This window comes from Takifugu flavidus, chromosome 1 (genome assembly GCF_003711565.1).
Source record: "Takifugu flavidus isolate HTHZ2018 chromosome 1, ASM371156v2, whole genome shotgun sequence".
NCBI lineage: Eukaryota > Metazoa > Chordata > Actinopteri > Tetraodontiformes > Tetraodontidae > Takifugu > Takifugu flavidus.
The window spans coordinates 16,480,084-16,506,819 of NC_079520.1; the positions used below are offsets into that span (position 1 = coordinate 16,480,084).

The following is a 26,736-nucleotide window of genomic DNA, read 5'->3' on the forward strand; positions in this document are numbered from 1 at the left end:
ATACAAATCACCAAATATTCAGATTGCTCACAGCTCATTTATTTAATATAACAAACACATATGCATAGGTACTTTATAGGCCACCAAGTTATACACATATACATTTTAATGTTTCTGCTACTATTCAATCAACAGCTGTGGAGCTAAATATGGGATAAGCCATATTATTAACAATCATCAGCTCAAAAAAGGCACTGAAGGTGTAAGGCAATGTAATTAAAAGCCAATAAAACTGTAATTACAGATTACACAGATGCAGTTGGACCTAAAGTAGAGCTGAGCTAGTTTGATATTATTAAATACATTTATTGAATAAAAGGTATGTACAATGCAAACACTCTAAAATTAGTATTGGCACATGTTATTGTATTTTCGAGGGGAATCTTGCAAAGTCAGTATCAGCACTCTTCATGTGGTTGACTGCACTTCTTTAGTTCTATAACAGAAGAAAAACACAATAAATAAAACAAATGTGCTTGCTTTTGAACTTTTGAGGGTTTGGGGATGACTTGCAAGTAAGATCTATAAATTAAATTTAATAGCTAAACAATTCACCAATGTCATGAGTGGACACAGAGGTACAGAGAGACAGCTCAGTCGTGTGGTCACCACTGAGGCTGCCTTCTGATGGAGTGAAAAGGACGATCAAAATGTGCTGGGGAAACCACCAACACCTCAACTGTCTGCACTCAACTGCTTAAAAAAGTGTCAGTAGCAACTCATACCATCTTTGAGTCTCCTTATTTCTTCTGACTGCACATCGAGTTGCTGTTGAAGTGCTGCACATCCAACACAACCTGCAAGCCGAGATCAAGAACAGTGAAAGAAAATAAATAGCAGAAGGCCATTGCTGAGCTTTCCTGTTTTTAAAATATATATTTTTTAAATTGTTAATTTATTCCTAAAGTTGAGTTGATTTTCAGCTTTAGTGGTGTCAGCAACAAAAATAACCAGGAAGCTTATATGGAGATGCTCAACTTTTACATAAAATCTACATGGTGTGGTTTGAAAATGCTCCGTAGTTAATGAGATAAATGATGTAGTAGTTGATTTCATTGATATTGTGACAATTCATGCTTACTCTGGATTTGAGCTTTAGGTAGTACAGCTTTATGAGCAGCTTCTTGCTGTTTCAAGGCTCTGACTCTGCTGACAGCATTGCATGACAATGATGCTTCAGCAGTGCTGGCTGGGACTGCAGCATCTGAAAGCACATGGCAGAGATGATTTAGGAAATCGATCATTACCAGCTGCTGTGACTAAGCAACACAGTCTGTTCAATGTTCAACACCCTCCGGACTCACCAACTCTTTGTAATTTAGCTGGTAAAACCTTTGGAGCAGCTGTGGGTGGCTTCAAGGTTTTGGCTCTTTTGGAAGCGTCACAGGAAGTTGTTGAGGCTTCAGGTTGTAAGGAGGAATCTGAAGGAAAGAACATGTAAAGAAAACCCATCACATTATGCGTCAGTCAGCCGTTAGTTGAATTAGAAGTTAAAAGCAGTGATATTACAACATTCATTAAGGCCGAATCAGTTCTTACCCATTTTCTTTCTCTTGGCTACAGGCAAAGGGTCAACTCTGGTTAAAGACTGTTTCTTCACTTGGGACATCTTTGTTGCAGGATTTGTAACTTAATGAAAATGCAGAAACATGACACAAAACTTTCAAACCAAAAAAACCATGAAAATATGGCGTATTCATTGCATGAATTATTAAATTGTGAGCTGTTAAACTGAAGTTACTTCTTGGGATCAGCATAAATTATGACTTCATATAGTCCTGTCCAGAATACCTGTGGGTCCCCGGAGACCGTCGGTGCTCGAGGACGCTGCTGTGTTCGCTCTTGCTGAGGGAGGCCTGAGCCCTTGTGCTGCCCTCAGAGTGCCTGCCTGTATGCCACTCAGCCGTGGATTTAGGAGGCCAATGGGCTGCCTGGAACCTACAAAAAAGAATTCATTCATTAAAAAAAGAACAGAGGTGCTAGGGTTATATATTCATTGTATATTGATAAAAGTTTGATTAAGGCTATTATTATGAAAGTAATATATTTACTGTGTAATAAAAGCACTACCTGTTGTTGTTGGGCGGAAGTTGTAAGATACAGGTTTTCCAGTGGTCTTAAACACATGAGAACAGGACGTCACATACATGCAGTATTCAGATTTTTGTTCATCTGGTCCACAACCTACCACATGGGATGGATCAGAATTCCTCAGGGCTGCAGCTTGGGTTTTCTGCCTGGTTACAGGTAAACCTGACATCAAGTGCTCAGGTCGTCCAGGAAGTGCAGAGGCAGGCCTGTATCTTAGCAGCTGGGATGCAGTTTTCAAAGGCGGCAGCATGGATTTAGCAGCAGGCTTGGCCAAGAAGGTTTTTCTATCACAGACGATGTTTGATGGGACTTCCGAATGCACCTGATGATCTGGCTTACTGGGGCCATCCTCGTACAGTTTCTTCTGTGCTGCCATAGGCTTGCCGTCTTCTCGTTCTGTGCTGAAGTTGAACATTTTGCAGGTCACCATTGGCGTGGATGTAATCAAAGCGTCTCCCCTTAAATCCAGTGTGTCGTCCAAGTTAAACGTGGTGGCTTTGTTTTCATCTGCGTCTAAACTATGATGGCATGAAGTGTCAGGGAAACTATCTTTCATAGAGAGACCCGGATGAGAACTGTCTTTAGTGTCAAGCTGAGCAGCTGCAGAGGCTGTTTCCGTTGGATTTGATTGTGTCTCATGGACGTTGACTGTCATGGTGTCAGAGTGTGTAACTGTAGTCTGGTATTTCTTGGTTGTATCTGGAGGGATTGATTCAACACAACCCTTGTTGGGGGACTTCTGTGGAGACGCCTTGTCCAAAGAACTCTGCTGACTGTCTCTTGAGCTTGTTTCTGATATCGTTATTGTGCCATTCTGTTTGGGTGATTTCATCGTGTTGTTCTGACTGCTTATATTTGTTGCACCAACTCCCCCTAAAATAGTACTGCCAGTTGATATCTGCAGCTTTTCAAAAGTGGAATTTTGTCTATCACTTGGCATTCCAGATGAGAAATTCTGAACAGAACCAGGGGAAGATTCATTGTCGTTTTTGGACCCTTTTGTAGGCTTGTTCACATCTTTCTGCACTTTGGGGCTGCTTGCATTTGACGTGGGGAGATCCAGTGTCTCATTCTCAAGGCCATGTATCTGGGTGATAGCAGGGGCTGATGTATCCTGATTGGACTGTGGGACAATTGTAAATGTGTCGTTAACAGACCCAGTTGGTTTCTGGTTTTGTGCTGTCAACCTACTGGTCGGATGACTAGTCAGCAGCTCCTGACCGCTAGTCACATTAGTGGAAGTGGCCCCAGGTTGACAGTGAGCCTCAGAGGTGACATTCTGTGAACTTGTGCTACACTCTATATCCTGAGTGTGTGAGGCTACACAATCAACAGACATGTCACTGGCGGAGCTGATGTCTCGAGTAACGTTAACCAGGTGGACACCAGGTGTGTCTAAACCTGATGTTTGAATCTTTCTTGTGCTTTGTCCACTGGACTCAAATGAGGGCCGACTGTCTTCCAAAGCACTTTCCATTGAAATATCCCGAGTCACATTGACAGAATTCTTCGGTGTGTTTTTTACTACGGAATTGTCTGACTGTTCACAGAGAGAGCTTGTGGTTTCTGTAACGTTGGCATGGACAGTACTTGACAAATTTTCACTGGTAATCGTGTCCTGTGTGCCAGGCTCTACCTCCACCTCTCCACCCAATGCTGATGAGGGGAGGTTGTTTGGCAAACCACCCACTGCAACGTCCTGTTTGACTTCCAAGGGTGGCATCTCGCCTTTCGGTGAAAAGTCTGAATCATGTGTAACATCAAGAAGAGTAATTTCTGGGAAGAATCTGTCATCCAACCAGCGCAAAGGAGCATCTACACTTTCAGGGACATCAACCATCATACTGTCTTTTCCTGCCATTGTCTCACCTTTGGACACTTCAGCAACTTGGGAATGGTCTTGTGTTGCATGAAAGAGTCTTGAAGGATGTTCTTGTTGTGATGTCTGATTATTTGAGCTTGTTTCTGATGCAGTTCCTTCACCACTCTGTTTACAAAGAAGCTTTCTATTCGGAGAGTTGGTTTGAGGGCAAAACGTTCCAGCGCCCTTTGACTGAATGACATCAGGTTTCTTATTGACAAGAGGCTTGGGAGTGTTAAAAGCCCGCACAAAGCCAGTCGTTAGTGGGGAAGGCGGCATGCTGTCCGGAGGAGCAGAGTCATTTTTAGACAGCTGCACTGTGGTATCACAGGTGACGTCAAGGAAAGTAATTTCTGGCATACATTCATCAGCCAACCAGCACACAGGAGTATTAGCATCCCCCAAAGATCGTCTTGAAAAGGTCCCAGTGATGTCTGCATTAGAAGGCTGGATCGAGCCAGCATTCTGGGAATTTGTGACCGTGTTGCAAAAGGAGAGGGAGGGTGCAGGCAGATGTGAACTATTTTCATGTGGTGGAGGAGAAGAATACTTGTGAATATTTAATTGTTTCAAAATTGGTGTTAAAGAAGATTGAAAACCACAAAGGCCTGTTTTGGGATTTGCACCTGCTGGTGCTGGGGTTGAAAATACAGAACGAGGATAATTTTCTCCACTTTTCCAAGCAGGGAAACACCCTGTCACATCTTTGTCTTGGTCCAGGAGCTTAGAGGTCCCAGGGAAAGAAACAACTCCAGGTGGAATATTTTCACAGCATTCATCAATATCTTGAATTTCCTTTACAGGAGTTATTTGTACTGTGTTCTGATTGGCCATGCCAGAGGATGTATTAGAACTATTCCAGAAGAATTGTATTGTTATTACTGCCCCAGATACAATAATAAGACATCAGGAAACATCAATTCCAGGAGAAATTCCCTGACCTTCCTTGAGGACAGTCTGCGAATAAGACAAACTAATTAATGGCAAAAATACGTGTGGGCTTAAGAGACCAATAATCAAGCATTCCTATAATAATTTGCCATAAGCTCCTCCCGTTTTCAATAGAATATTTTAGGCATTCAAAACTAAAAGCTGAAGTACGTCGTGTACAGCTCTGCTAGGATGATGTAGGATTTTTTTTTAAAAAAAACCCAACTATTTTCCAATCTAAAACAAGGCACTGTCTGGTTTTACCATTTATATTTTACACTGGAGGTGACAACCCATGACCATTCAATTAAAATTAAAATTTAAGTTATGCGTTAGAGTCGCTTAACAGTTCGGAGCTCAGACAAACCATTGCATTTTGCTGTAACGACCTGCTTGTAATCAAACGATAGCTGTGGAACGATCGTTAGCAGAATGTATATTTTGACTTACCAAACACACTTCTGTCGAGGATTTTCTGTTGTTGCCTGTTTCTTGAAATTTGGTAATTCAAAGGTAATAGTATAATGTAAAAAAGACCTAAATGTTTATACTGTCAACCAAGATCCACTTGGTTCAAATGACGATTTCCTTCGCACTGATTGGATCATAGCAACCAATCACAGCCTCGCCCTCTTCTTCTTCCGCTTCCTGTTCTTCCTCAGAGAGTTTTATGTAAGGAACAGGTCCATTATTTTAATGTCGCCCCCTGACGGCTGAAGTTGTTATTGTTCATTTGTAGCTTCTGGCGTTCTTTAAATGGAAATCCATATGATGGTCTATATGATTCTGCGTTATGCATTAAAATTCTTTGTCCTTTGTTATATATGAATGAATGCCAGAACAAAGACAATAGAGCGGCTAGTCCACGATGCGCTCTTTGCCGACGATTGTGCTCTCATGGCACACACAGAGCCTGACCTCCAAATTATCGTCGACAGATTTGCAGAAGCAGCTCGATTGTTTGGCCTGATGATCAGCCTCAGTAAGACGGAGGTCATGCACCAACCAGCACCAGGCACCAGCGCACCGCCCCCCAATGTATCCATCGAGGGAACTGAGCTGAAGGTGGTTGAGCAATTCAAGTACCTCGGAAGCACCATTTCCTGTGATGGCTCTCTAGACAAGGAGATAGCTCAGCGTATCAGCAAAGCCAGCCAGTCCCTTGGTCGACTCAGAACCCGTGTGATAAATAACAAAAACATCAAACTGGAGACTAAAATTAAAGTCTACAAAGCTGTTGTGCAAAGCTGACTGAAGTGGGAAAAAAAATCAAAGTATTTATTCTGATTTTCTCTGCTCTATTAATAAAAAAATGATAGTGGGGCAAATGTTTACGAATGAAATGTGAAAACTGTATCAACTGTGATTTTTGCAGTCCTTAAAACTTGAAATTATTGTATTTACATACTGACAAACATACTACAACTCATTATCCCTTGTTGTTTTCTTCAGTTTAGTCTTCAGCTCTGACATCAGTGGATTTCCGAATCTGGAAAGGCAAAAAAATTAAGAATCCAAATGTTCTGGGTTGTAATATTTAACAGATTATTAACTCTGATAATAGATTTTATTTAAGAGTGTCTTATTCTCTCAAGAACACTGCAAGATATCCACTTTACCCTGGTTGTCTTGGTGGCATCCATTTAGGTTTGCGTTGTCCCTCATCTTCTTCAGGGGCATCGTTCTTGCTCTCTGGCTTTGGTTCAACTTCCTGTGGATGTTGACGAAGGTTAATAATTTTAACTAAGAAAAAGGCTGAATTCAAAAATAGCTACGACTCTAGAATGAAAGTGTAAGAACAGGAAATTGACATCTCTTACCTTTGTCTGTGTCTTTTTTAAAATCGGTAAACCTCCAGTGAGACCTGGAAAAATAAGTGTCATTAGTTTCTAATTTACTCATAATGAATCATAACTGAATACTCGGATGATCTTCCTTGTCTTGCTCTTAACCTACCAGGTAATTTTATTCCAATGCCCAAACCTCTCCCTGGAAACCCTACTGGCATTCTGGGTGGTGAGGGTGAAGATGGTGTGGGATTCAGTGAGGGCATCTGTATCAGTGAGCGGGCATCTTTGGGTGGCCGCACCCGAGGGTTTTTAATGGAAATTCTTGACTTTTGTGGAGAGGAATCAAGCAGAGATCCATACACCTGTAATCATCCAAAGAAGCAAAATGTATGTGTTTAATTTTTAAAAAATTTCCTCGATAAATATATTGACTATGGAGCAATACCTCCATCTGATGTCTGGAGCCTTGAGTCCTGTTTAGTCCAAGCAGAGTGTCCACATCATCTTCTGACCATCCAGTCTGTGGTGTCTCCGTGGTGGACAATTTAATCAGCCTTGCTGACTCAGGGTCACCTTGTGATCCACATGCTGTTGAGCCTGACATTTCTAATGACATTTCAGAGGGGCTTCTGCAGGGTCCTGACCCTAAATTTTCTTTTTCATCTCCAGAGACGGCCACAGTGTCCTTCAGAGTATCCTCATTCTCTTTTGGTGCCTGGACAAAAGTGTCCATCTCCGTTGAGGACTGAATGTCCTCTTCTGTTTCCCCTGTGTGGTCTGTTACCCCAACATCACACTCTGACCCAGACTCTTGCTTGAATTTTCCCTGCGATTCCACCGATTCCTGATTTAAATGTCCAGCCTCTCCGGGATGTGACTGCTGTACCTCTGCAGGTTCCTCTGTCACTGTATCCAGAGATCCAGTTTTAGGTCCTGGAACAAAAATATTACAGGCATCTGATTCTGAAGTAGTGGTTGTGCCTTCAAGTGACCCAGGTATGTTTAACGTCCAGAGCTGACTTTCCATCCTCTGTGCCCCTGATCCAGAGGGAGCGTGGTCCAAAAAGTCGGCTCCTTCTGTACAAGAAGACATTTCTGTATGACTTCTGAATTCTGATCCTCCAGACTGACTTGGTTCCACAAACCGCTCTTCATTTTCTGGCAGATCAGATGAGATCTCATCCTCCTCCTCAGCATTCACTGGGTCTATCTTCCAATCCATTTGCAGTCCAGGCTCAGACTCTTTCTGGCCTTTGACACTGTCAGTGTCCTGTGACGACGTCTGTATCCATGGGTCAATGGTCTCTTCATCAATCACCTCTTGAGCACTGTTTGGGCTTGTTTCTTCTATGTAAATCATTGTCACACGCTTTTGTGTTTCCTCTGCTGATATCACAGTCATATCTTTAGCTGTGGACTTTGAAACAGTGTCATTGTTTATTGCCTGTGATGGTTGTTTTTGTGTCACCAGTCCCTCAGACTCTACACCCAAGATGTTGCCACTGTCTGTGCTTAACTCAGACATACTTGCTATTGCCAGATTTAAGACCTCTTCATTTCTGCCCTTTGATTCATTGTTTGCTAATGTCCCATCATCTTTGAGCCCAGATATCTCCATTTTTAATCCTGCATCTTGTATTTCTGCTGTTTTCCCTTCTAAGAATGTAGATTCTCTCTCAGCTTCCTGTCTCACCAGTCCAGATTCATTGAAGTCATCCAGTAAACTCTGGCTCCTGTTGCCCATTTCTGCCATCTCCAGCATTTTATCTTCAAAGAAGTTTACATTTTCATCAGTAAACACGACCACTTCCTGTATCTTCTGGTCACCCTCACTAGCATAAACTTTACTTGCATCATTTATCTCAAGTTCAACCAAAAGCTCTTCTGTTTCACCTTGCAGCTCTTTTGATGTTGCCTGCGTTTCTTCTTCTTGGTGTTTGATTCCAGCCCCCACTGAGTCCAACAATACTGCTTGCATCACAGACTCAGCAAGTGGCTCTTTTCCTTGTGGCGATTCATCGTCAGTGAGATGCAGAATTCCACATCGGTCCTCTTCAGCCAAATCAAAGCTCTCCTGAATATCATCTCCCGTCTTCTGCTCCTCTTCCATGCACTCCATCGTCAGCAAATTGTCAGATCCTGTACGAGGACAATTTTTTTGAACACTCTGTTTGCCCTCCGTCTCCTCTGGTAAAAGCGCAGTCTTGCATTCTTCGGGATCTCGTTCTTCCAGGAACCTTTGTATTGTATTTTCATCTTGCCCTTGCTCATTGTTGCTTGCAGGAAATCCCCTTTGTACTTCCTCAGAAAGTGGAGGATTTAGTCCCTGTGATACAACAAGCTGGCCTTCGCATGTTCCTTGGAGAATGTTTTTAAACTCTCCACTTGCTTCCTGTCCAATGTTGTTGATGGAGTCTACTGTAACCCAGGCGCTGGTCCGTGATGCTTCCTGGTAACAGTCTTCATCTTCTCTTCCACAATAGAGTTTCTCCTCTCCTGCTTGAATTTCATGGATCAGTCTGTCACTAATCACATCAGTGTCTTCTCTTTTAACATCCTTGCTTTGAATGTCAGTGAGATTAGTTGCATTATCTTGTTTGCCAACAATAACTACCTCGCCTTTAGGTAAATTTCCATTTTCTGGATGCAACTTGTCATCTGCTGACTGACTGATGACAGAGAGTGGGTTTATGACTTGTTTGGCACCTAGATTTGACTCTCCTTCAAATTCAGAAGCCAGGAATCCAAGATCCTCATCCTGCTGTGCCCCTTTCCCTTCTCTGTCCTCCTCCTCTTGTCTCAGGGATTGACGTATGTCGCAGTCTTCATTTTCCAAATCTGCTTTGTCATCTTCACCGTCTGTTGTTTTGATCCTGATGGACATGTTGTCCATTCTCTGCCAATCACCTTTGGTCAATGCTCTTGCGGCTGCTTCCTCAGCACCAGTGTCCTCCTTGCTGTGAAGCGATCTGCTGTTGAGACAGTCACCATAGTCCTGCATCTCGCCCTGTCCATCAGTGTGCAAGCTTTGAATTCTTTTATCTCTTTGTTGGTTGTCCTGTGCATTGAATAGCTCTACATTCCAACCTGTTTGGCTAAGGCCTCCCTCCCTTGCGTCATCACCTTTGAGGGATGCTTTGTCCTGAATATCAGTCAGCTGGGTTTTGTAAGGTGTGTCCATGACATCAGGCTCTCCATGGCTTTCGGAAGGACAATGATGCTCCCAGGCAACAACTACTTGAGGTGAGCTACGCACTTTGAGAATTGTAAGGGGATGTTCTTCTTCAGCTTCCTTTTTGCTAGCTTCCTCCTCCGTGTGGCCACATGCTGCACTCTCATTGTCGACAGCAGACTCCTGGAAGGAGTTTGGGTCATTTGCAACGTTGTTAACTGCCTCCGATCTGAAGAATCTGCTAATGGCTCCTGTTATGTAATACTGACAACAAAGAGAAGGACAAACTTAATAGCATATTTGTTTTTTTCTTTCTGATCTGCATTGCTTGTGTTATCTCTCCTGTACAAAAATACAAAATATTATCAGCCAAAATAAAGTAGGCATCTTATCAATTTAACTTTTTTCAGTGCGTGGCTTTGTGTAAATGCTGAAGGCTCAGTTAGAGGAAATCTTGCAACAAGGCTTTTAATACACAGAGCTTGCGGAACTTTCCTGTTACAAGCTCAGAATACACACATATTATTCTTTGCTTAGTCTACTTCCGTCAAGTTTCAGCCCACTGCCAGAAAGGTAGCGCAAAACCACTAGGAGGAAAGAAATTAAGGCGTCAAGACAGAACTTGAGCTTGTGAGGAATTTAATTGATAGAGCCGTCAAAAGGTGTGCGTGAATGTATGAACCAATTTCCTCATAGCGACAGTCAACCGACAGACTGACAAGCCCAGGACACAGGCTGTCACAACAGTGCAGAGTCTAAAGTTCTCCAAGGCAAACGGTGTTTGTGATTTTTGGGCTGCCAATAATTGACTTTGATTTTGATTTATATACTTCTGTGAATGCGTACACTATTGTCGCTGGTGGAAAAAAACAGGTCTTGAATGAACTTGCGACTTGAACTTATATGAGGAAATAACCATCAGATGTGTTTGAGTTTCGTTCTCGAGAGACACACTCACACAGAGACACACACACACACACACACACACACACACACACACACACAGACAATATTCGTAGGGTATAAAACAGTCTCGCACTTTGAGGAAAAAATAACATACCAAATATCCACATTTTACACCACAGCCCTAAAAATGACAGCATATATCTTTAATGCTCCAACACTCACCCATGCTGCCCAGAGTGTTCTCCCCACATTGGATGTTGGACCGTCACTGTCCATTTTTAATCTTTCACCTCTTCCCTGACCGTCACCATCTGAGTCCAAGTGTGAAAATCAAGCAGCACCAAGTGCCAATGTTGCTGACTCTCGCTTTAGTTCCTGATTCTGACATGATGTATAAACCATGTCATGATGAGGAAGAGGATGAATTGTGGTATATAACTCATTTTGCGGATGTGTGCAGCCAGCCAGGCCACAGGGGTGACAGTTTTTAAGTCCGGCTTTTATGACAGATCTGCTTTATATTCAGCAACACAACAGTGACAAGTTTAAAACTTCTAACATGCCAGAATGTTTCTTTTAATCTGTGATGAAGTGCTAAATGGGCTATTAGGTGCTATTTCAGTACATGTCGTAAAATTATACATACTTAAATGTATTAGCCAAACACACATTAACAGGCTTTTCGTAACAAAATTCTTATTATGTAATTACTTTTAAAGTTGGAATTATTTGTCATACATAATAACTATAATAACTTAGTACTTAGTCCATATAAAAGCAAAAAGTAAGTAAAAGGTCGTATAGAACATATAGAACATTATGCTTTGTGATTTTACTTGATCGGTGATCGGCTGCAGGCTTCCATCCATCCAGGACCTGTATATCTCCAGGACCCGGAGGCGTGCAGGTCGGATCACGGCCGACCCTTCCCACCCTGGTCACGGACTATTTTCCCCCCTCCCCTCAGGCAGGAGACTACGGTCCATTCGGACCAAAACCTCCCGCTACACAAACAGCTTCTTCCCCTCTGCCATCAGGCTGCTGAACACCAAGTGACTTATCACTTAAGCACCATGTACAGCAGCCAGTCGGACTCACAAACAATACATTACTCCTGCACGGACCTGCACTATTTCTTACCACTCACTATTTATGTATACACTGTATATAAGTCTTATTTTATTTTATTTATCTTATTCTAGTGTGGTGTTGATGTCTAGTGTTATGTTGAATGTCGCAGCGGCACACCATCACAAATTCCTAGTTTGTGTAATACTGTGTATTACATGAACAATGGCAATAAACCTTCTTCTGATTCTGATTCTGATTTACTTGTTTAGGAAGCTAAACAGGTAAAACGAGTTCTGTGGGTTACCGGTATTTGCATCTACTCTTTTCAACCACACAAGTGTGTCTTTTATATTTCAGGAGCTCACACCTCATAACATTTACATACACACACAATGACCTTTTATAACCTTTAATGTAGAAAATGATTAATTCTATATGATGATGATGATGATGATAATAAATATACATAGAATATGTTGATTTGAGTAAAAAAACAAACCTTTTTGATCAAAATATTGAAACTTGGAAATCCTACAGAACTACAAACAGAACTATGTAACTGCTACTTTATCTCTCTCCCTCCAGATATGTGCGTATATATACACACACGTATAATATATGTGTGTGTGTGTTTTATATAGAAGCAGAAATTTCTTCATTGGGCTCTGAAAGAGAGAACAAAGAAGCAAGTCAACAATCCAAACGTGTCAGACCGAAACAAATAAAAGCTGGCTTCCATGTATGATATCTTTATAATGGGGGGTTACATCTACAGACTAACTACTCACACATGTGACTGTATTCATATCCTATATGATACATCTTTAGGGGCCAGGCTGTGCACTACCTGTCCATGTGCGATACACAGGGAGCTTGAAGGCAGGGTGTGTGATCTCCACGCAGACTCTTAAACGCGCTCTCTCGCTCTCTCTAGCCTGGCTCCTCAAGTTGACTGTGTTGATGTGCAGCGCGCCCTCATCTTCATCCTGCTCGCTCCCTTGGTCACTGTCCTCATCCACCTCTGACTTTGTGTCCTCATCCCTTTCAGTGTTGTTATTCTCTCCATCCACTCTTTCATCGATGTATTCTATTCCTTTAGCGTTTGGGTCTGCCACGGCATCTTTTGTTTCTGTAAAGTGACAAACGAATAAACGAAGCTTGTAACAGTAGGAAGTCTTTGTCGTGCTTTAAAATTGGTCTGGAAATGTTAAATACTTATTGTGAGGCTACTCTTTTTCTTCAGTTGTTTGCCTGTCTGATTTGGTGGGCTGGTGGAGGTCTCCAAGGCACACACGCTTTTCAGCTCTCTCTGCCCGTCGTCTCCTATTTCCTCGGTCTCGTTGGACACCAGTTGTGAGAGTGTGGGTCCCCCTGCTGCCCACAGTAATTTGGGTTTAGGGCAACCTCCCGTTAACAGGAGAGAAAATACGCCGACTCCTTCACTGCTCCAGCAGACTGAGATCGATGGAGGAATGATTGGAGCACCTAAAGGACAGACAGTCAAGAGGTAAGCACAAACAACAATACCTTATTTGGATATTGTTAATACTGCATTCTAACAGGATTTATACCAATTTCCACATTTTTCCAGCGTCTCTGGATAGGCTCCAGTAGAGAACAGTGTTCCACCCTGCAGATAACCCCTCCTCCTCTCTCTTTTTTCCCCAGATTCGTGGCCCGTCTCTTCAGTGTGGCGGTGGCCCTGTAGAGTCTGGGGTGAGTCTGCACAGGACCCCAGATCTCTCCCCCGTCTAGCACCTCCTCCTCCTCCTCTGCATCATCTCGGTCTCCACCTCTGAGCTTCAGCCAGATCACCTTTACATTTGCTGGGTAAAAATCTGTAATTTCACACCCCAGGTTCAAAGTCTGATCCGGAGAGGAAGTGAAGCTCATGATTTCTGACACACATGGTCTCTTTATGAAGCCTAGTGTCAGAGAAACACAATAAAAACAGTCTTGATCTTTCTTTTCCGTGTGCTTCCTAAAGATTCCCGATTTATCATATCCTTTTTCTGACCTCGGGTTTCACGCGTGATTGGTTGCTTCAAGGCAATGTGGTGAACACTGACCCACACTTTAGTGCTTCCCTTTTCCAGTTCACTCTTCGGCAGTTTACACTGGCTATAGGCCGAAAAGAATCCTTCAGAATCGGGTCGGGGAGATGAGGAGGCCTGGGAAGCCACAGGACTCAGCTCACCCCCCTGACAGAACCAACGGAATGTAATGACATCAGGGTGAAAATATGTTGCCCGTACAGTCATGCTGATAAGATCTGGAATGACACGTTCGGATTAGATTCTAACACCAGAATGGGGTTTTATATGTTTTAAACTGTAACGTGAGCTTAAACCTGAGTCATTTTGCGATTCGGCCAGCTGAATTTCTGATACTTCTGGAGCAGCTAGAAGACAACATTTGCAGATATTTGCTTACTTAAATGGTAGAATTGAATTTAAAAAAAACAGTAAATGAATAATTGATATTTCTTACACAGGATGGTAAACTTCTCAGATACCCTCTCCACCACAATCTTGTCCTTGCCGACGTAGGAGACCTGGCACTTAAACACAGCGCCCTTGTGGATTGAAATTTCTGGAATGAACGTCAGTGAGGAGATCAGCTGCTGGGTGGCATTTCCAGAAGAGTGCAGAGGGCCCAGAGTATGCATCTTGTAGTAACCCATCTCCCCTCTGGACGGCAGGAGACGACCCTTCTCTGACACTGGGGAAGTGAGAGTTAACCCATAGGGCAGATGGATGGTTGTTAGGGGGTTATAGAGGCAGTTGAAGTTAACTGTGGTGGGTTGTGTGATCAGGTTTTAAGTTGTTAGGACAATTTAGTGTAAAGAAGGAACAAAGGTGTATTTAGGCTTGGCAGCAATACACTTATCACAGCTAGTTGGTTTTAATAATACCTAAATAATATGCCTCCCACATACCAAACAACTTTATTGTTGTTTTATAGAATGTTGCAATGCAAGGAACACTCAACATTAGGAAGAGTAACACTTAAAAAAGCAGCTCGAAGAGTTACATTATTTAGGGTTAATTAACAGACTTCAAAAGTAAATTCCAGTTAGCTTCCTATACAAAACAGGATCTATTCAAAACAGGAACCCCATCTCCACCCCAAAGGCAGTTATTTTGTAATAATGAAAAAAATAATACATGCTTACAGAGTATTATGGAATACAAAGACTGTTAAAATAACCTGTCCAAAACCTGAAACTACAAACCACTTGTCTGCATTGTTAAATCAAACCTTCCTCTTGGTTTTTTGTATTTTATATGTTTCATTCAATTTCCCTACAGGGATGAATAAAGTAAATCTTGAGGTGTTTAACGAGAAATGAAAGCTTTGGTAGATAGGGACAACACTGTCATTTCATCTCTTTGGTGTGGCAGATGTTCTGCAAATGGCGATTATAAAAAAACCTGCATGTAAACTGCATAGAATGTAGTTACAGCTAATGTTGCTGAGCTGGATTTTAGGGGGTGGAACAATTCCTCACATTGTGTTCGGCAATGCAGGCTTCTGCAGCTACATTTTCAAATGTCAAGGTGAACAATCCCACAAGACATGTATGAATAAACTAGGATGAGGTGGAATGACAGCTAAAAGTGAGAAACAGTCTCTGTCCATCTGCCAGATAATCTACAGTCTACAAACACTCACTCTATACTCTTGTAGAGAAGGATACCATCAACTTATATCTTAGATTGTTCTCAACGTTCTAAAAACCCTTCATCAAGTTGGTTATGAACAACACAGGCATTACAGAGATAACCATTTATTATCTACAGATTCCCAAATCCAGTAAAACCTGCTCTGCTAGCAGTTTTACCACAGGGATGGTAACAGCTGTTGCTGTTTCTTAGTTTTCAGACCAGGACTAAAAAACCAACCCAACAACATAGTTTCACATTTGTTTTTGACGTCACTGTGTGAATCTGATCTGAAGGATGGGCTGTAATCCTACCAGTAAGTGATGTGTCAGAGATTGGAGTGTCGTTAAGGAACCAAGCAGTCTGCACTCGGTCCACCCGCCTGCCCTCAATGCTCACGGTCACTCTGCCCTTCTGACCCACAATCACACGTGGTGGCAGGATGACCCCCGACACGTTCAGAGACTTTTGTTTCTCTGGATAGTGAGAGAGACAATGGAGAAAAGCAGAGGTCGACTGAGCTCAAAGATCATTCAGTTGCAGTTAATCACAATAATCAGTTGCTGTGTAATTTGACTCCTACTCACCATCTCTCCTTCTCCAAGAAAAACCAAAGCAAAGGAGAAAGACCAACACCAAGGAAATACACATCAAGGCCACGGACGCTTTCGCTGATTTAGTCAACAGTGGAGGTTCGCCTGAAAATGAACAATGGCAGGATTCAAAAGGGGAAACTTCAAGCTGGATGAAGATGTGACGAATCATTACAGATTCCCCTGAATTGAGGTCTGGTTCTCCGTTACCAGTGTTGATTGTTTTGCCCTAATATCTTACCTTTAGGGTCCAGTGTGTCCAGGTTCGCTGAACTACTGACCGGGTGTTCTACCCCAGGCTGGTTTACAACACACTGCACCAGCCCACCTTGTTCCCTCTGACTGGAGCTAAGAGTATAGTAACGTCGGGTAGTGTAAGTCCCACCACTGTTCTGCTCAGTGGCAGGCGGGATGGGAAGGACTGTGCCATTTTGAAGGAAGGTCACTGAAACATCCTCCGGATAAAAACTTTCCACGTCGCAGGTCAGCGTGAGAGGAATGTTGTTGGAGCTCGATGGCAGGACTGAAAGTCTGACGGAAGCAGGGTCTGAGAAGAGAAATGCGTACATGTGTGTCCTGACCAGACTCTGTCCTCTATATGGTGACAGAGAAATGACGGCCTGTAATTGGTGTGTGTCACTCACATGTGATCCTCAGTGTGAAATTTAGCTCCTGTTCACTGTCATTATGCCAGACTCTGCAACCAAAAGTCACATTCTGATCGTCCCTGGAAGGATATAAGGTCAGGTTGCCAACTGCTGTGTAGTAGCCATCTGGAGCTGGATGTCCTGCAGTGGTGTAGGGAGGCTGAATCTCTTTCCCATTCCTGGTCCAGGAGAAAGAGACAGGGGGAGGGTAGAAGCCCTCTGCGTGGCACTTAAGCTGGTTCTCCCTCTCCAACACCACCCACTGCTGAGGCACGGAGACAGTCGGGAAGGCTGAGGGAGAAAAGGGCTTCACAATGTTCTGTTCTCAGGTTAAGGAGTGAATTTCATGGACCCAACACATACCCAGGATGCTCAATGTGACGTTACTGGAGTGTAGTATTGTGGAGTTGTAGTCAACTTTGCACTCGTACAGGCCCTGCAGGTTGAGGCTGGCTCTGAGGACAGTCAGGGAAAAGTCGCCATTGACAAAATCACTGATGTTCCAGCTATAGCCCTCATTTATAGTTGACGTTGTGTTCCTGAACAAAGCCACAGCAGAGCCATTCCTGATCCAGCTGACGCTCAGGAGAGAGAGATCGGAAGGCCCCGTCACATTACAGGGGAGGGTTGCGTTTGCATTTGGCCTGGACTGGATCTCAGTTAGAGATGCTGTATACAGAGAATGCTTCAGTTAGGAGAAAATCAGTCCTTAAAAACAAAACACACACATTTATTTGAAAAAAAACCCCCAACAACTCAAAACCCACTGAGTTATACAGCTGTATGCAAGTGGACTGGCATTTAAGACATTCAAGAATCCCCCTTTCTTAAGTAAAATATATAATTCAGTATTAACAGATATATTTAACTCATCTCTAGAAGTTCTGGTGCTTTGAGATCTGGTTTTACCTTAGCTGGAAAATTATACAAGCTGGCTCTAACCCTCACCCTAACCCAAGCTACAAGCTAACCACACAGGCCTGGTACACACAACAAAAGAATCAAACCTCAGTTTGGGTGGGTCAGTTAAGTTCACAATTCTAAACAAACACTCATATGTCCTGTTTGACTTTCATGTTTTTTTGCATTTTTTCTTGTCATCCCTTAAGTCAATAACCTCAGTGTAGCCCTCTTGAGTCAGTGGAAAGAGAAAGCATGTCACTCAGGTCTTTCATCTGGGTGGATTAATTTGTAACCAGCATAATAAATACGCTCAGTCACAGAACCAACACTCTAAATCTCTCTTTCGGTGTTTTGGGTGTGCTTGACAAATGTGCACAAAAGTTCCTTGTGGAGACAACAAATACGTTTATAATGACAGCTGTTTGTGCCCACCAAAACACACGCATATGATGCCGGCTAATAACACATTTTAATTATATTGAGATTTCTGATGATTAATATTAGTGTAATACTAACTCTGTCCATTTCTGATTTAAATATATCAGAGCTTTTAAATATTAATAGAACATTTTCCCATGCTTAATATTACCCATTCCAGTGGAACAGCCTCAAGATACATTTGAAATGCTCACAAACACACAAATCAAGACAAGGTGACTCTCCTACGCTTTCCCTCTCAGTCTGAATCGATCAAGACGGACGAATGCTTTGTGTTGTCCCTCCGGAGACACTGGCATGGTTTAGGTCCACGTGCTACAGTCCCTGTCCATTTCATCTGCTCAGAGTTTGGTCAGTGTGTGTATAAAGACACATACTCACCAGGCTTTATGAGCTTCAGAAGGACGACACAGACGAGGACTTTACACCTCATTGCCAGGCTTGTCTTCAGGCTGAGTTCTTATCATCGGGCCCTTTGGCTTTCTTATATAGGCCTAGAGCAATGACTTGAGAATGGGTGGGTCTGCCCACCCGGATGAGGAATAAGAAATATTATCCCTGGGCCTCAGACGGGTGAAAGGAGGCTCTTTTTTGTGCGTAGTTATTCCTGAGCAAGTGAACCTTAGAGATTGATAGCGTGCAGAGGGGAGAAGGAGGAGGATGTGCAGGGACACACAAGTGGACCAACTTAAAATTCAGACGGGCCTCAGGCCAAGGTTTTGGGCTACTTTACATTGGTGCAGTGTTGCCCCGCACAAACAGAGAGGGTGATCACGTCGAGCTCATGTCGGCAAACACTCCAGCAAGACTGCAACCCCCCTTTTTTTTAATCTGGGGAAAAATAAATGTTGGTTATACAGCCACAGGATACAAACCGGGTAATTCTTCTCTTGCTCCATTCTCCATTCACACACTTTCTGCTCTGCGACTGTCACTCACTCCGATTCAGGACAAGTGCTCATTCTTCCATGCCAGTATATTGTTTTGGAATGAACAAACCAAGCTCAATAAAAAAGAACACGCTGCTGCTGGGTGAATATCCTGATAAAGATATTTTTATAAAATCTGAGTCTCAATGAAATGTAGCAGGGCTGACGTGGCTGGTTTCAAATGGTTTGCTCAGCTGATTAAGCATGCAAATATCTGTGCGCATGAAGTGAAATTCCATCCCGCATATACATAAATGTGGAGCATACAGTACATAAGTGAGGACTTGGTTCATTTACTTCCAGACAACACTTTAAAGAGTTCTTTATGTACATGTGAGATAATAGTGGTATTTTCATGTCCTATCTTCAAAATAAGTCTTGACTGAAGTAAACATGGTTTGTTTTTCCAGTACATGATTATGCTGTATGAACGGTAGTGCACTGGTGAGCCTGGAGGCCAAAAAGTGCTTTTCCCTGTGAAGGTTGCATGTTCTCCCCGTGTCCCTGTGGGTTTTCTCCATGTATTCTGGCTCCAAAGACATGCATTTGGTAAACTGGCTGAAGGCGGAAATTTTTGTTTGATTTTGGCACCCAGTGATGAGCTGGTGACTTAGATGGATGTTCTAGATGCACTTTGCTTCAGTCCACTTTAGGCACTCGTGAAAATGATTAAAGGCAACATATAGGAGCTTTGCTGTTTGCTGTTGCTGGTTTGTTGTCTTCCAGTATTGTGTTTGCTCATTCCGTGTGGCTCAAAGCCCTGACTGCTTTCATGACATAAGATTGTTTATTCTGCAGAACAAAAGAGTCAAGTGGCAGTTTAGAACGAGGAAGGGATCTATTTTCATTCATTGCACGTCTATATTCATGTGTATAAGTGTGACTAAAGCAACACAAAAGTACACCTCAATATGCTTAAGAGTTTGAAAGGTAAACGCTGCACGTTTGTAAAGGAAATTTTATATTAGTGCACACAGTTTCATTCCTGTTAAGTTGTGTATCATTGTATCATCCAATCTCTTGCAGGGTGCGACACAATGAATGCAAAACCTTAAAAATGTGAAGTGCAGTGAATTCCCCTGTCGTGCTTTCAAGTGGTTAGACAACCTCGTCAGACTCAGTGCTTTGTGGCTCTGTCTCACTCCACAGCTCCCTCTGGAACTCTCTGGCAAAAACATTTAAAAATGAAAAGAAACTTCATCCTCTCTTTTTGAACATGCTACTACATGCTAAAACCTACCGGTAAATGCTCAGAGAAAAATAACAACACATTATACATTTAAATTATATGTTATTAATATATTTAAGATGTTGTTTCAGGAAATAGGCCTAAATTCTTTCTGTACATTCTTCTTTTTTTTTTCAAGGTCCAAACATGTAATTAGTGTTAATCCAAGGTAGTTGTATCCCGTCACAGCAGTTGTACAATGACCTGGATGATTGAGAATTTACACAGACAATTAGTATTAATAGTTTTTTGTTTTTTTTGGTTGACGGCACAACTCGGAAAACGAGTCTGGGTGAGGAGGAACACTGAGTGAGGTATTTAATCCACCTAACAGTTGTATTTGAATCTAGACTGCGAGGTAACCAAGAGCTGCACTCATGACGGGTCCCTTAATCAGAAGTTTGCTGCTGATATGGGCCACTCTTATAACGAGAGGTGAGACTTTGACATTTTCCTTAACCTTGCTTTTAAGACTTCCTGAATTTTCCTCACTAAGCTGATACAAAAACATTATTTGATAGTATTATTTCAATACATATACATTTTTTAAGTGTGCAAATTGGTGACCTTCCTAAATCAATGTGTGGTTTGATTTCTGATCTCTTAAATTCCTTTCACAAACACCGACAGTCAGCCTTAGTCATTAGAATAGTGAGATGTTTTAAATCCTCCAGCTGCGCTCATGGGAGCTTGTGAAGGTTACTGGGCAAATAGGGGTTGAGAATACTGAAAGAATGGATCTTTACAGGAGGTGAGAACCTGGGGTGTATGTTGTCTTTAAATCACAATAGAAAACATCCAAATCCAGAGAAAGCGTGTTCCTGCGACTACAGAGTTATTTTTGTGTTGCTCTTGTTTTTGTTGTGCCCTTATTATAACTTATCTACAGAGAAGGTTGAATTTAGCCATGTTCACATACTTGCGGTTAATCACATATCTATATATCTATCTATATCTATGTGTTATGATATATCACTCTTGGTTAGTGCAGGTGCTGTAAAAAGCTTTCCTTCCTTTACTTCACCGGATATTTCTCTACTTTGGAGTGTGAGAGCATCACCACGTGTTTTTGCAGTTTCACATAAGGTTGCAGATGTTGACTAACTTCTGTCTTTCTCACAGGGTCGGTGGCTCAGGGTAAGTACTTAAAAAAGATTATACATCTATATATCAATGCAATAGAACAGCAAATAATAAAGTGGCAGAAATATCAGCCTAAATTTGTAGTATTTTGGCACCTCTGACAGACTGTGGACTTGCGCCGATGAACACGATAAAAGAAGAGAAGGTAGTCGGTGGTGTCAACGCCACACCTGGATCGTGGCCCTGGCAGGCCAGCATTCACCTGAACGTTTTTGGTACAACAATTCATATTTGTGGAGGGACCCTCATCAGTGACCAGTGGATCTTGACAGCTGCCCACTGCATTTTGGTGTAAGTGTGCTTTAATTGTGAGTTCAAAGTGAGGACCACAACTTGTCAATGACTCAGGCCAATTTATCCAAATTATATTGTTCCCAATCACGATGCCTGTGAGGATTTCAGTGCACAGTTACCCTCTTGCATTATGTTTGAAATCTAAACTTTGTGACTGAAAAATTTGTCATAATATCCTTTTAGAGCTACACCTTCAGCCTGGACTATCTACCTTGGAAGAGAGACTCAGAGTGGGCCGAATGCTAATGAAGTGAGCCGCACAGTGTCCCAGATCATCATCCATCCTAACTATAACAACACCTTGTTCAACAATGACATCGCCCTCATGAAACTCAACAGCCCCGTCACTTTCACCAACTACACCAGGCCCATTTGTCTTGCAAATGCCTCCAGCCAAATCCACAATGCTACTTTGTGCTATGCCACCGGCTGGGGGAAACTTTCCAACACCAGTGAGTATCCTGAGCAGCTCCCCTTTTGATTCAAACTCCTCCAGTACTACCTTGCATTCCAGATCTAGCATCTGTAAAAGGTTGACACACTGACAAATATGCCAACAAATATGAAATATATTTACAATATAAAAATATATTTTTGAATATATTTAAATAAGTCCAGAGAAATACAATTACTTAGAGATGTTTCATATTTTCCTGAAGATTTAATATATTTAAAACTGTGGGGGGGGGGGGGGGGGGGGGTCAGTGGGGTCAGAGGAAAATATTTTTTTGTCTCATCAGTCTTCATGATATGAGTTTATTTAAATGTAAATATAATTATTAATTTAATTATCATTATTATTATTAGAGATTTTGGGTTTCTGTGTTGGCCTCCCAGTTGACTCCCTCTTCAACTCCATTGTTTTCTTGAATGCACCAAATACTATAAATAAATATGGACCGGGTTGCTTTACAACGGGGTTTCTTTGTCCAAGCAGCTTCATACTTCTTATTGAGTCAACAAAAAACAAAAAAATATCAAGTTTTAAATGTTTCCTGCTGCCATTTTGGGATCGTCATTCTTAGGGAACTTCTAGCCTGATTTTATACTCTTTTCCACAGCTAACCTGCCAGCTTCTACCCCACTGCAGCAGGTTCAGGTACCTGTTATTGGACCTAAACAGTGCTCCTGCAGCTTCAGCAGCCAAGTCGACATCACCAGCGAGATGATTTGTGCAGGAGAGGCGAACAAAGGAACTTGTCAGGTAAAATTATTAATTGCAGCAAAGGTTGAAAGCATCAAAAGTGGCCTAATATTACCCATTATCTTTTTCCTGTAAGAACTTGCCAGTAATATTTTATTCTGTTTGGTCTCTGTGCAGGGCGACTCTGGTGGACCATTGCAATGCCAGCAAGGCGGAAAATGGATTCAAGCGGGCATTACCAGTTTTGGAGTACCTTGTGCCAGACCTGAATTCCCTGAAGTCTATGCCCGAGTTTCTGAGTTTCAGCAGTGGGTCACTGATAACGTGGCAGGGGCAAATGTCAGCTTTGCCTTGTTCAGCTCCAGTGGCACAGACCCTGACAACAACTTTACATGCAACTTTACAAGCATCACAACCTCCGCAGCATCACTTGTCATCCCACAGTTTGTGGTCCTGTCGGTGGTAGTGGCGTTTCAGCACATCGTAACATGAAACAACCTGCACGATGTCTCATTTTCTTTACCCAGTGATTTGGGTCAATTAAATTGTTGCTTTTCAAAATTCTATATCAGGAGTCTTGTATTCCACATTTGAATTGTTCTGTCAGTAATTGAAATAAAGGCAGAAGTACATTAACCAAGTTCTTCTTCTTCCAAGTTATTACCACCTCTATACACACTATAGCTGGGGTTAAAGTACCCTAGTCTACCCTGGGTATATAGTAGTTTAGGCCAATTTTTAACCCCAGATCAGATTATAGCCCCTGCAGTGTTGGGTAATACATGATACATGACATTTAATTATTATTTCCACCTTTTCAGCTTTCTAGGCCAAGTTACCTGAAAATGCTAACTGACTTAAATCTTGTAATAACAACTCTGAACACATTGAGTTTAATTGCATCAACTCAGAAAACAATTGGTGCCACAAAGATCAACTATTACTAGCACAAAGTGTTTACACATTCAAATAAATCACATATCCAAAAAAAACCCATAATGTAATCAAAGTCAGCTTTTATGATTGATTTTATGATTGTTAGCAAGAAAAAGCCAGACTGAAGGCAAGTTTGGCAAACAAGAAGCTATGGTAGTAGTCTCTTAATCCCAATTGTCAAATGGTACGACCATTTTTATGTTTTAGACAGGATAGATTGTATGTTAAATGTAATACCACAATATTTCTCAGTCTTACTGATCACCATTGGACAAAAAATGGTCACAGTCTGCTTCGTAATCCAGGCAATCCAGTAAAGCCGGAAATCTGTTCCCTCAGCCATCAGCTGAACCAGCACACCCGGGAAAACTTGAGGCCCAGCATTACACACGCTTTCTGACAGATTTTTGTTACCTCATGCTCAACATTCCAGCACTGATTCCAGGAGTGATTACTCATTACAAACCCTGTCTGCTCCTGATCTGAGCATTCCCTCCTAGCCCTGGTAGCCTTCGGTCTGACCACATCCCTGTCTGCTCCCTGCCTGGTTCCCCGTCCCTTTGGACTGCATATCGGCTCATCTAAGCAAGGATTACGTGGACCTGAAACTTAATTGTTGCCTCTAGTTGTTTTCTGTTGAACTTCCTAACATTCTTCCAGCTACTAATTAAAGTAATTACTTTTTTTCTTTTTCACCTTTGCTGCAAATGGGTCTCATTTCCATCAGACAAAAATAGAAAGCATGGTGATATATACATGGTTTAAGAAAGCACTTTGATGCCATATGCCAAATGTCATTTTTAATTAGTGCATAAATATACTGTGTAAATGCAATCAAATCCGCTTTATACAGTGAGATTTAGTCTGACACTCTCACCTGGAGGGGTATAGTTTGACCTAGGGCAGTTTATTCCCAGGTTCTTCTCTGGCCTAGGCCAAGCTATACCCAGGTTTAATCTGGTTACTTTTAGTTCTAATACTCGATTTAGGAACAACCAGAAAGGCCCCACCCAAACATCTCAGCCCGAGGGTTAACTCAACAATCCACTTAGATAACTGTGGAACCGTATTGTGAGAGCTATACGTTATGTTCAATGTTAAGGCTCCTTCTGGCCACTAGAGGATAGCCAATCATTGTTTTTGATTTTAGTCGCAAGCGGTTTTGCCTGTGCTGTAATGTACGTTTATGAATGGAATTAAATGCGCTTTAAAGGCAAAATGACTGGAAGCATGTTGTGTTTATTTATTTATTTTAGTCTGTTGTTTTCAAGTCACGAGGTCACGTCAAAACTAAATAAGTTATATCGGCTGGTAGTGACGTAGTCAAGGAACTTGTCACAACACATATGACCTTTAAAAACGATCAGCTAAAATCTATAAGTAATTTAGAAGTGGACAGACAGCCAATGGAGGGAGGCCTGTTTTGGAAATGAGTTTTGATCAAAGCTTTTTACACCCTTCACTTCTCTGAGGTGCTGTGGAGTTGTCAAACCCAGAGAAGATGAGAGCATGGATAACCTCCTTCAGGTGAGACTGTGGCAGGATTATTCTGAGATAGATGGGACAAGACTGGATGATATTTAATGACATAGGAAAGTTTAAACTGACCTACATTTCATAAATGGCGTTGACCGGTGAAGTGGATTAAACTGACTGATCTCTTCATTGTGGCAGCGTGCTGCTGTTGATCTGTTGGCAAACCTTGGGTCCATGTGAATAGACCTTTGACATGTATCTCCTACCTAAGCATCCTTGTAGACTATGTAGACCCTTTTATGAGAGCAATATCCCTGATGGCTTTGGCCTCTTGCACCCAGACACAAAACAAAATGGCTCAACAAGAATTTTATAAGCACACAAAAAACATTGATGTTTCCTCCAAATTTCCCCAGATATCAATCCAGCATCTGTGGTATATGTTGGACACACATCCTTAAAGGCTCCACTTATACACTGGGTAGAATGTATCCCTTTGCTCCTTGTTAAACTCTGATGTCAGGATGTGTGGGTGTGTGGGACATATTTCTAATGGTCAGAGTTGGTTCCTCCTTTCTGAGCCCCCCCTCCCCGCCATTTGTATACATTGCGCAACACAACATTACACAGTACATTAAGCAAGGTACCAAACTCACAATTGCTCATATAGGGTCCTGCGATGAACTGGCGGTTCATCCAGGGGTGGACTCTGCCTTCGCCCATGATGACTCCGAAAGAGATAAAGTGGCTCAGTCAAAATGTCCTCTTGTGTTGCCTAAGAGTGTGTGACTAAGTAAAATTAGTAGTAAAAAGTTGTATTTTTGCTAGCAGGCTTAATAAAATGCTAGTTTGCAAAGACAAATGGCTGAGGTAATATGTGTAATATGTATTTGTAATAGTAGCACATCGTTGTGAGTCACTACTGGATGTGTCCCACAGGAACCGGCTGGCAGGCTTGGTCCCATCCCTCTGATCTGTGTTCACAATTTTGAGAATAATACGCTAGAAATCAACTTTTTTTTTGATTGCTCTGCTGAACTGTAACTAGTTTGTGAGTGTGCCAGAAAGAAGTGTAGTTCCAAAGCTTTAGTAAATGGTTTTCTGGTTAGTTTTTCTTGGTTGTTTTGGGCTAGGAGCATTCTTTATGATTATTTTTCTGGTGATTCTCAATGGATGAGGGAGAAACTGTTGGGATTTCTGGTGTGTGGACTCGCCGATGGACCTGGGACGGGCGGATGCTGCCTCCCGATTCCCCTTCGGCCCAGGAGGACTGTTTGTCGTCAATGTGTGCTCCCCTTCCCTGTAAATAAAGCCTTTGACCTCTCCACCACTGTGTCCTGGCCTGCGTTCGGGTCCGCTACCACCACGTATCGTAACAGAAACCACCTCACAAGCTCTGTCAACTGCTTCCTTGCACATTGTATCCTGTGCTTACTCAGGATGTGGTTCCATGCCAATTAAAATATAAAATTCAAGGCAAACGATCTTTATTTGTATAATGTCCATTACAATCAAAATT

At 42.1% G+C, this 26,736-nt stretch overlaps 4 protein-coding genes across 6 annotated transcripts; 1 reads left to right on the forward strand and 3 right to left on the reverse strand.

Annotated features, from left to right (window-relative positions):
* Positions 1–17: 17 nt before the first annotated feature.
* LOC130522275 (uncharacterized) lies at positions 18–5,490 on the reverse strand. Its single transcript, XM_057026436.1, has 9 exons — positions 5,333–5,490; positions 2,189–4,909; positions 2,071–2,116; positions 1,792–1,938; positions 1,540–1,629; positions 1,305–1,421; positions 1,082–1,204; positions 726–797; positions 18–436 (listed from the first exon to the last, which is right to left on the reverse strand). Exons 2-9 carry the CDS (start codon positions 4,784–4,786, stop codon positions 399–401), a joined length of 3,231 nt encoding a protein of 1,076 aa, XP_056882416.1. The 5' UTR covers positions 4,787–4,909; positions 5,333–5,490; the 3' UTR covers positions 18–398.
* A 620-nt stretch (positions 5,491–6,110) lies between these two features.
* si:ch211-136m16.8 (uncharacterized) lies at positions 6,111–12,075 on the reverse strand. Its single transcript, XM_057026424.1, has 6 exons — positions 10,973–12,075; positions 7,118–10,108; positions 6,839–7,034; positions 6,703–6,746; positions 6,502–6,593; positions 6,111–6,371 (listed from the first exon to the last, which is right to left on the reverse strand). Exons 1-6 carry the CDS (start codon positions 11,024–11,026, stop codon positions 6,302–6,304), a joined length of 3,447 nt encoding a protein of 1,148 aa, XP_056882404.1. The 5' UTR covers positions 11,027–12,075; the 3' UTR covers positions 6,111–6,301.
* A 139-nt stretch (positions 12,076–12,214) lies between these two features.
* On the reverse strand, positions 12,215–18,722 carry si:ch211-180a12.2 (uncharacterized). Of its 2 annotated transcripts, none has more exons than XM_057026480.1 (13): positions 18,449–18,722; positions 17,090–17,395; positions 16,724–17,017; positions 16,321–16,626; positions 16,074–16,184; positions 15,801–15,962; positions 14,312–14,542; positions 14,172–14,222; positions 13,839–14,093; positions 13,393–13,746; positions 13,037–13,306; positions 12,669–12,950; positions 12,215–12,486 (listed from the first exon to the last, which is right to left on the reverse strand). In XM_057026480.1, exons 1-13 carry the CDS (start codon positions 18,498–18,500, stop codon positions 12,455–12,457), a joined length of 2,706 nt encoding a protein of 901 aa, XP_056882460.1. In that variant the 5' UTR covers positions 18,501–18,722; the 3' UTR covers positions 12,215–12,454. The 2 variants fall into 2 exon arrangements, with proteins under 2 accessions (XP_056882460.1, XP_056882452.1); XM_057026472.1 differs by having other exon boundaries at positions 14,312–14,614.
* A 1,358-nt stretch (positions 18,723–20,080) lies between these two features.
* On the forward strand, positions 20,081–23,445 carry zgc:123217 (uncharacterized protein LOC641414 homolog). 2 transcript variants are annotated; one of them, XM_057026511.1, is made up of 7 exons: positions 20,081–20,238; positions 20,575–20,659; positions 21,347–21,361; positions 21,472–21,658; positions 21,845–22,113; positions 22,723–22,865; positions 22,983–23,445. In XM_057026511.1, the coding sequence occupies exons 2-7, from the start codon at positions 20,602–20,604 to the stop codon at positions 23,295–23,297; spliced, it is 987 nt and encodes a 328-aa protein (XP_056882491.1). In that variant the 5' UTR covers positions 20,081–20,238; positions 20,575–20,601; the 3' UTR covers positions 23,298–23,445. The 2 variants fall into 2 exon arrangements, with proteins under 2 accessions (XP_056882491.1, XP_056882501.1); XM_057026521.1 differs by lacking the exon at positions 20,081–20,238 and having other exon boundaries at positions 20,457–20,659.
* Positions 23,446–26,736: the final 3,291 nt, after the last annotated feature.

Excerpts from the sequence above, each read along its gene's own strand:
- LOC130522275 (XM_057026436.1), bottom strand. The coding sequence starts at position 4,786 with ATGGCCAATCAGAACACAGTACAAATAACTCCTGTAAAGGAAATTCAA. Across the intron at positions 1,630-1,791 it reads CGGTCTCCGGGGACCCACAG|TTACAAATCCTGCAACAAAG; the intron begins GTATTCTGGACA and ends ATTTTCATTAAG. Across the intron at positions 798-1,081 it reads ACCTAAAGCTCAAATCCAGA|GTTGTGTTGGATGTGCAGCA; the intron begins GTAAGCATGAAT and ends CTCGGCTTGCAG.
- si:ch211-136m16.8 (XM_057026424.1), bottom strand. The coding sequence starts at position 11,026 with ATGGACAGTGACGGTCCAACATCCAATGTGGGGAGAACACTCTGGGCA. Across the intron at positions 6,594-6,702 it reads TAAAAAAGACACAGACAAAG|GAAGTTGAACCAAAGCCAGA; the intron begins GTAAGAGATGTC and ends CAACATCCACAG. Across the intron at positions 6,372-6,501 it reads ATGCCACCAAGACAACCAGG|ATTCGGAAATCCACTGATGT; the intron begins GTAAAGTGGATA and ends TTGCCTTTCCAG.
- si:ch211-180a12.2 (XM_057026472.1), bottom strand. The coding sequence starts at position 18,500 with ATGAGGTGTAAAGTCCTCGTCTGTGTCGTCCTTCTGAAGCTCATAAAG. Across the intron at positions 14,223-14,311 it reads TGAGAAGTTTACCATCCTGT|CTGCTCCAGAAGTATCAGAA; the intron begins GTAAGAAATATC and ends GTTGTCTTCTAG. Across the intron at positions 13,307-13,392 it reads CTGGAAAAATGTGGAAATTG|GTGCTCCAATCATTCCTCCA; the intron begins GTATAAATCCTG and ends TCTGTCCTTTAG.
- zgc:123217 (XM_057026511.1), top strand. The coding sequence starts at position 20,602 with ATGACGGGTCCCTTAATCAGAAGTTTGCTGCTGATATGGGCCACTCTT. Across the intron at positions 21,659-21,844 it reads GCTGCCCACTGCATTTTGGT|AGCTACACCTTCAGCCTGGA; the intron begins GTAAGTGTGCTT and ends ATATCCTTTTAG. Across the intron at positions 22,866-22,982 it reads CGAACAAAGGAACTTGTCAG|GGCGACTCTGGTGGACCATT; the intron begins GTAAAATTATTA and ends GTCTCTGTGCAG.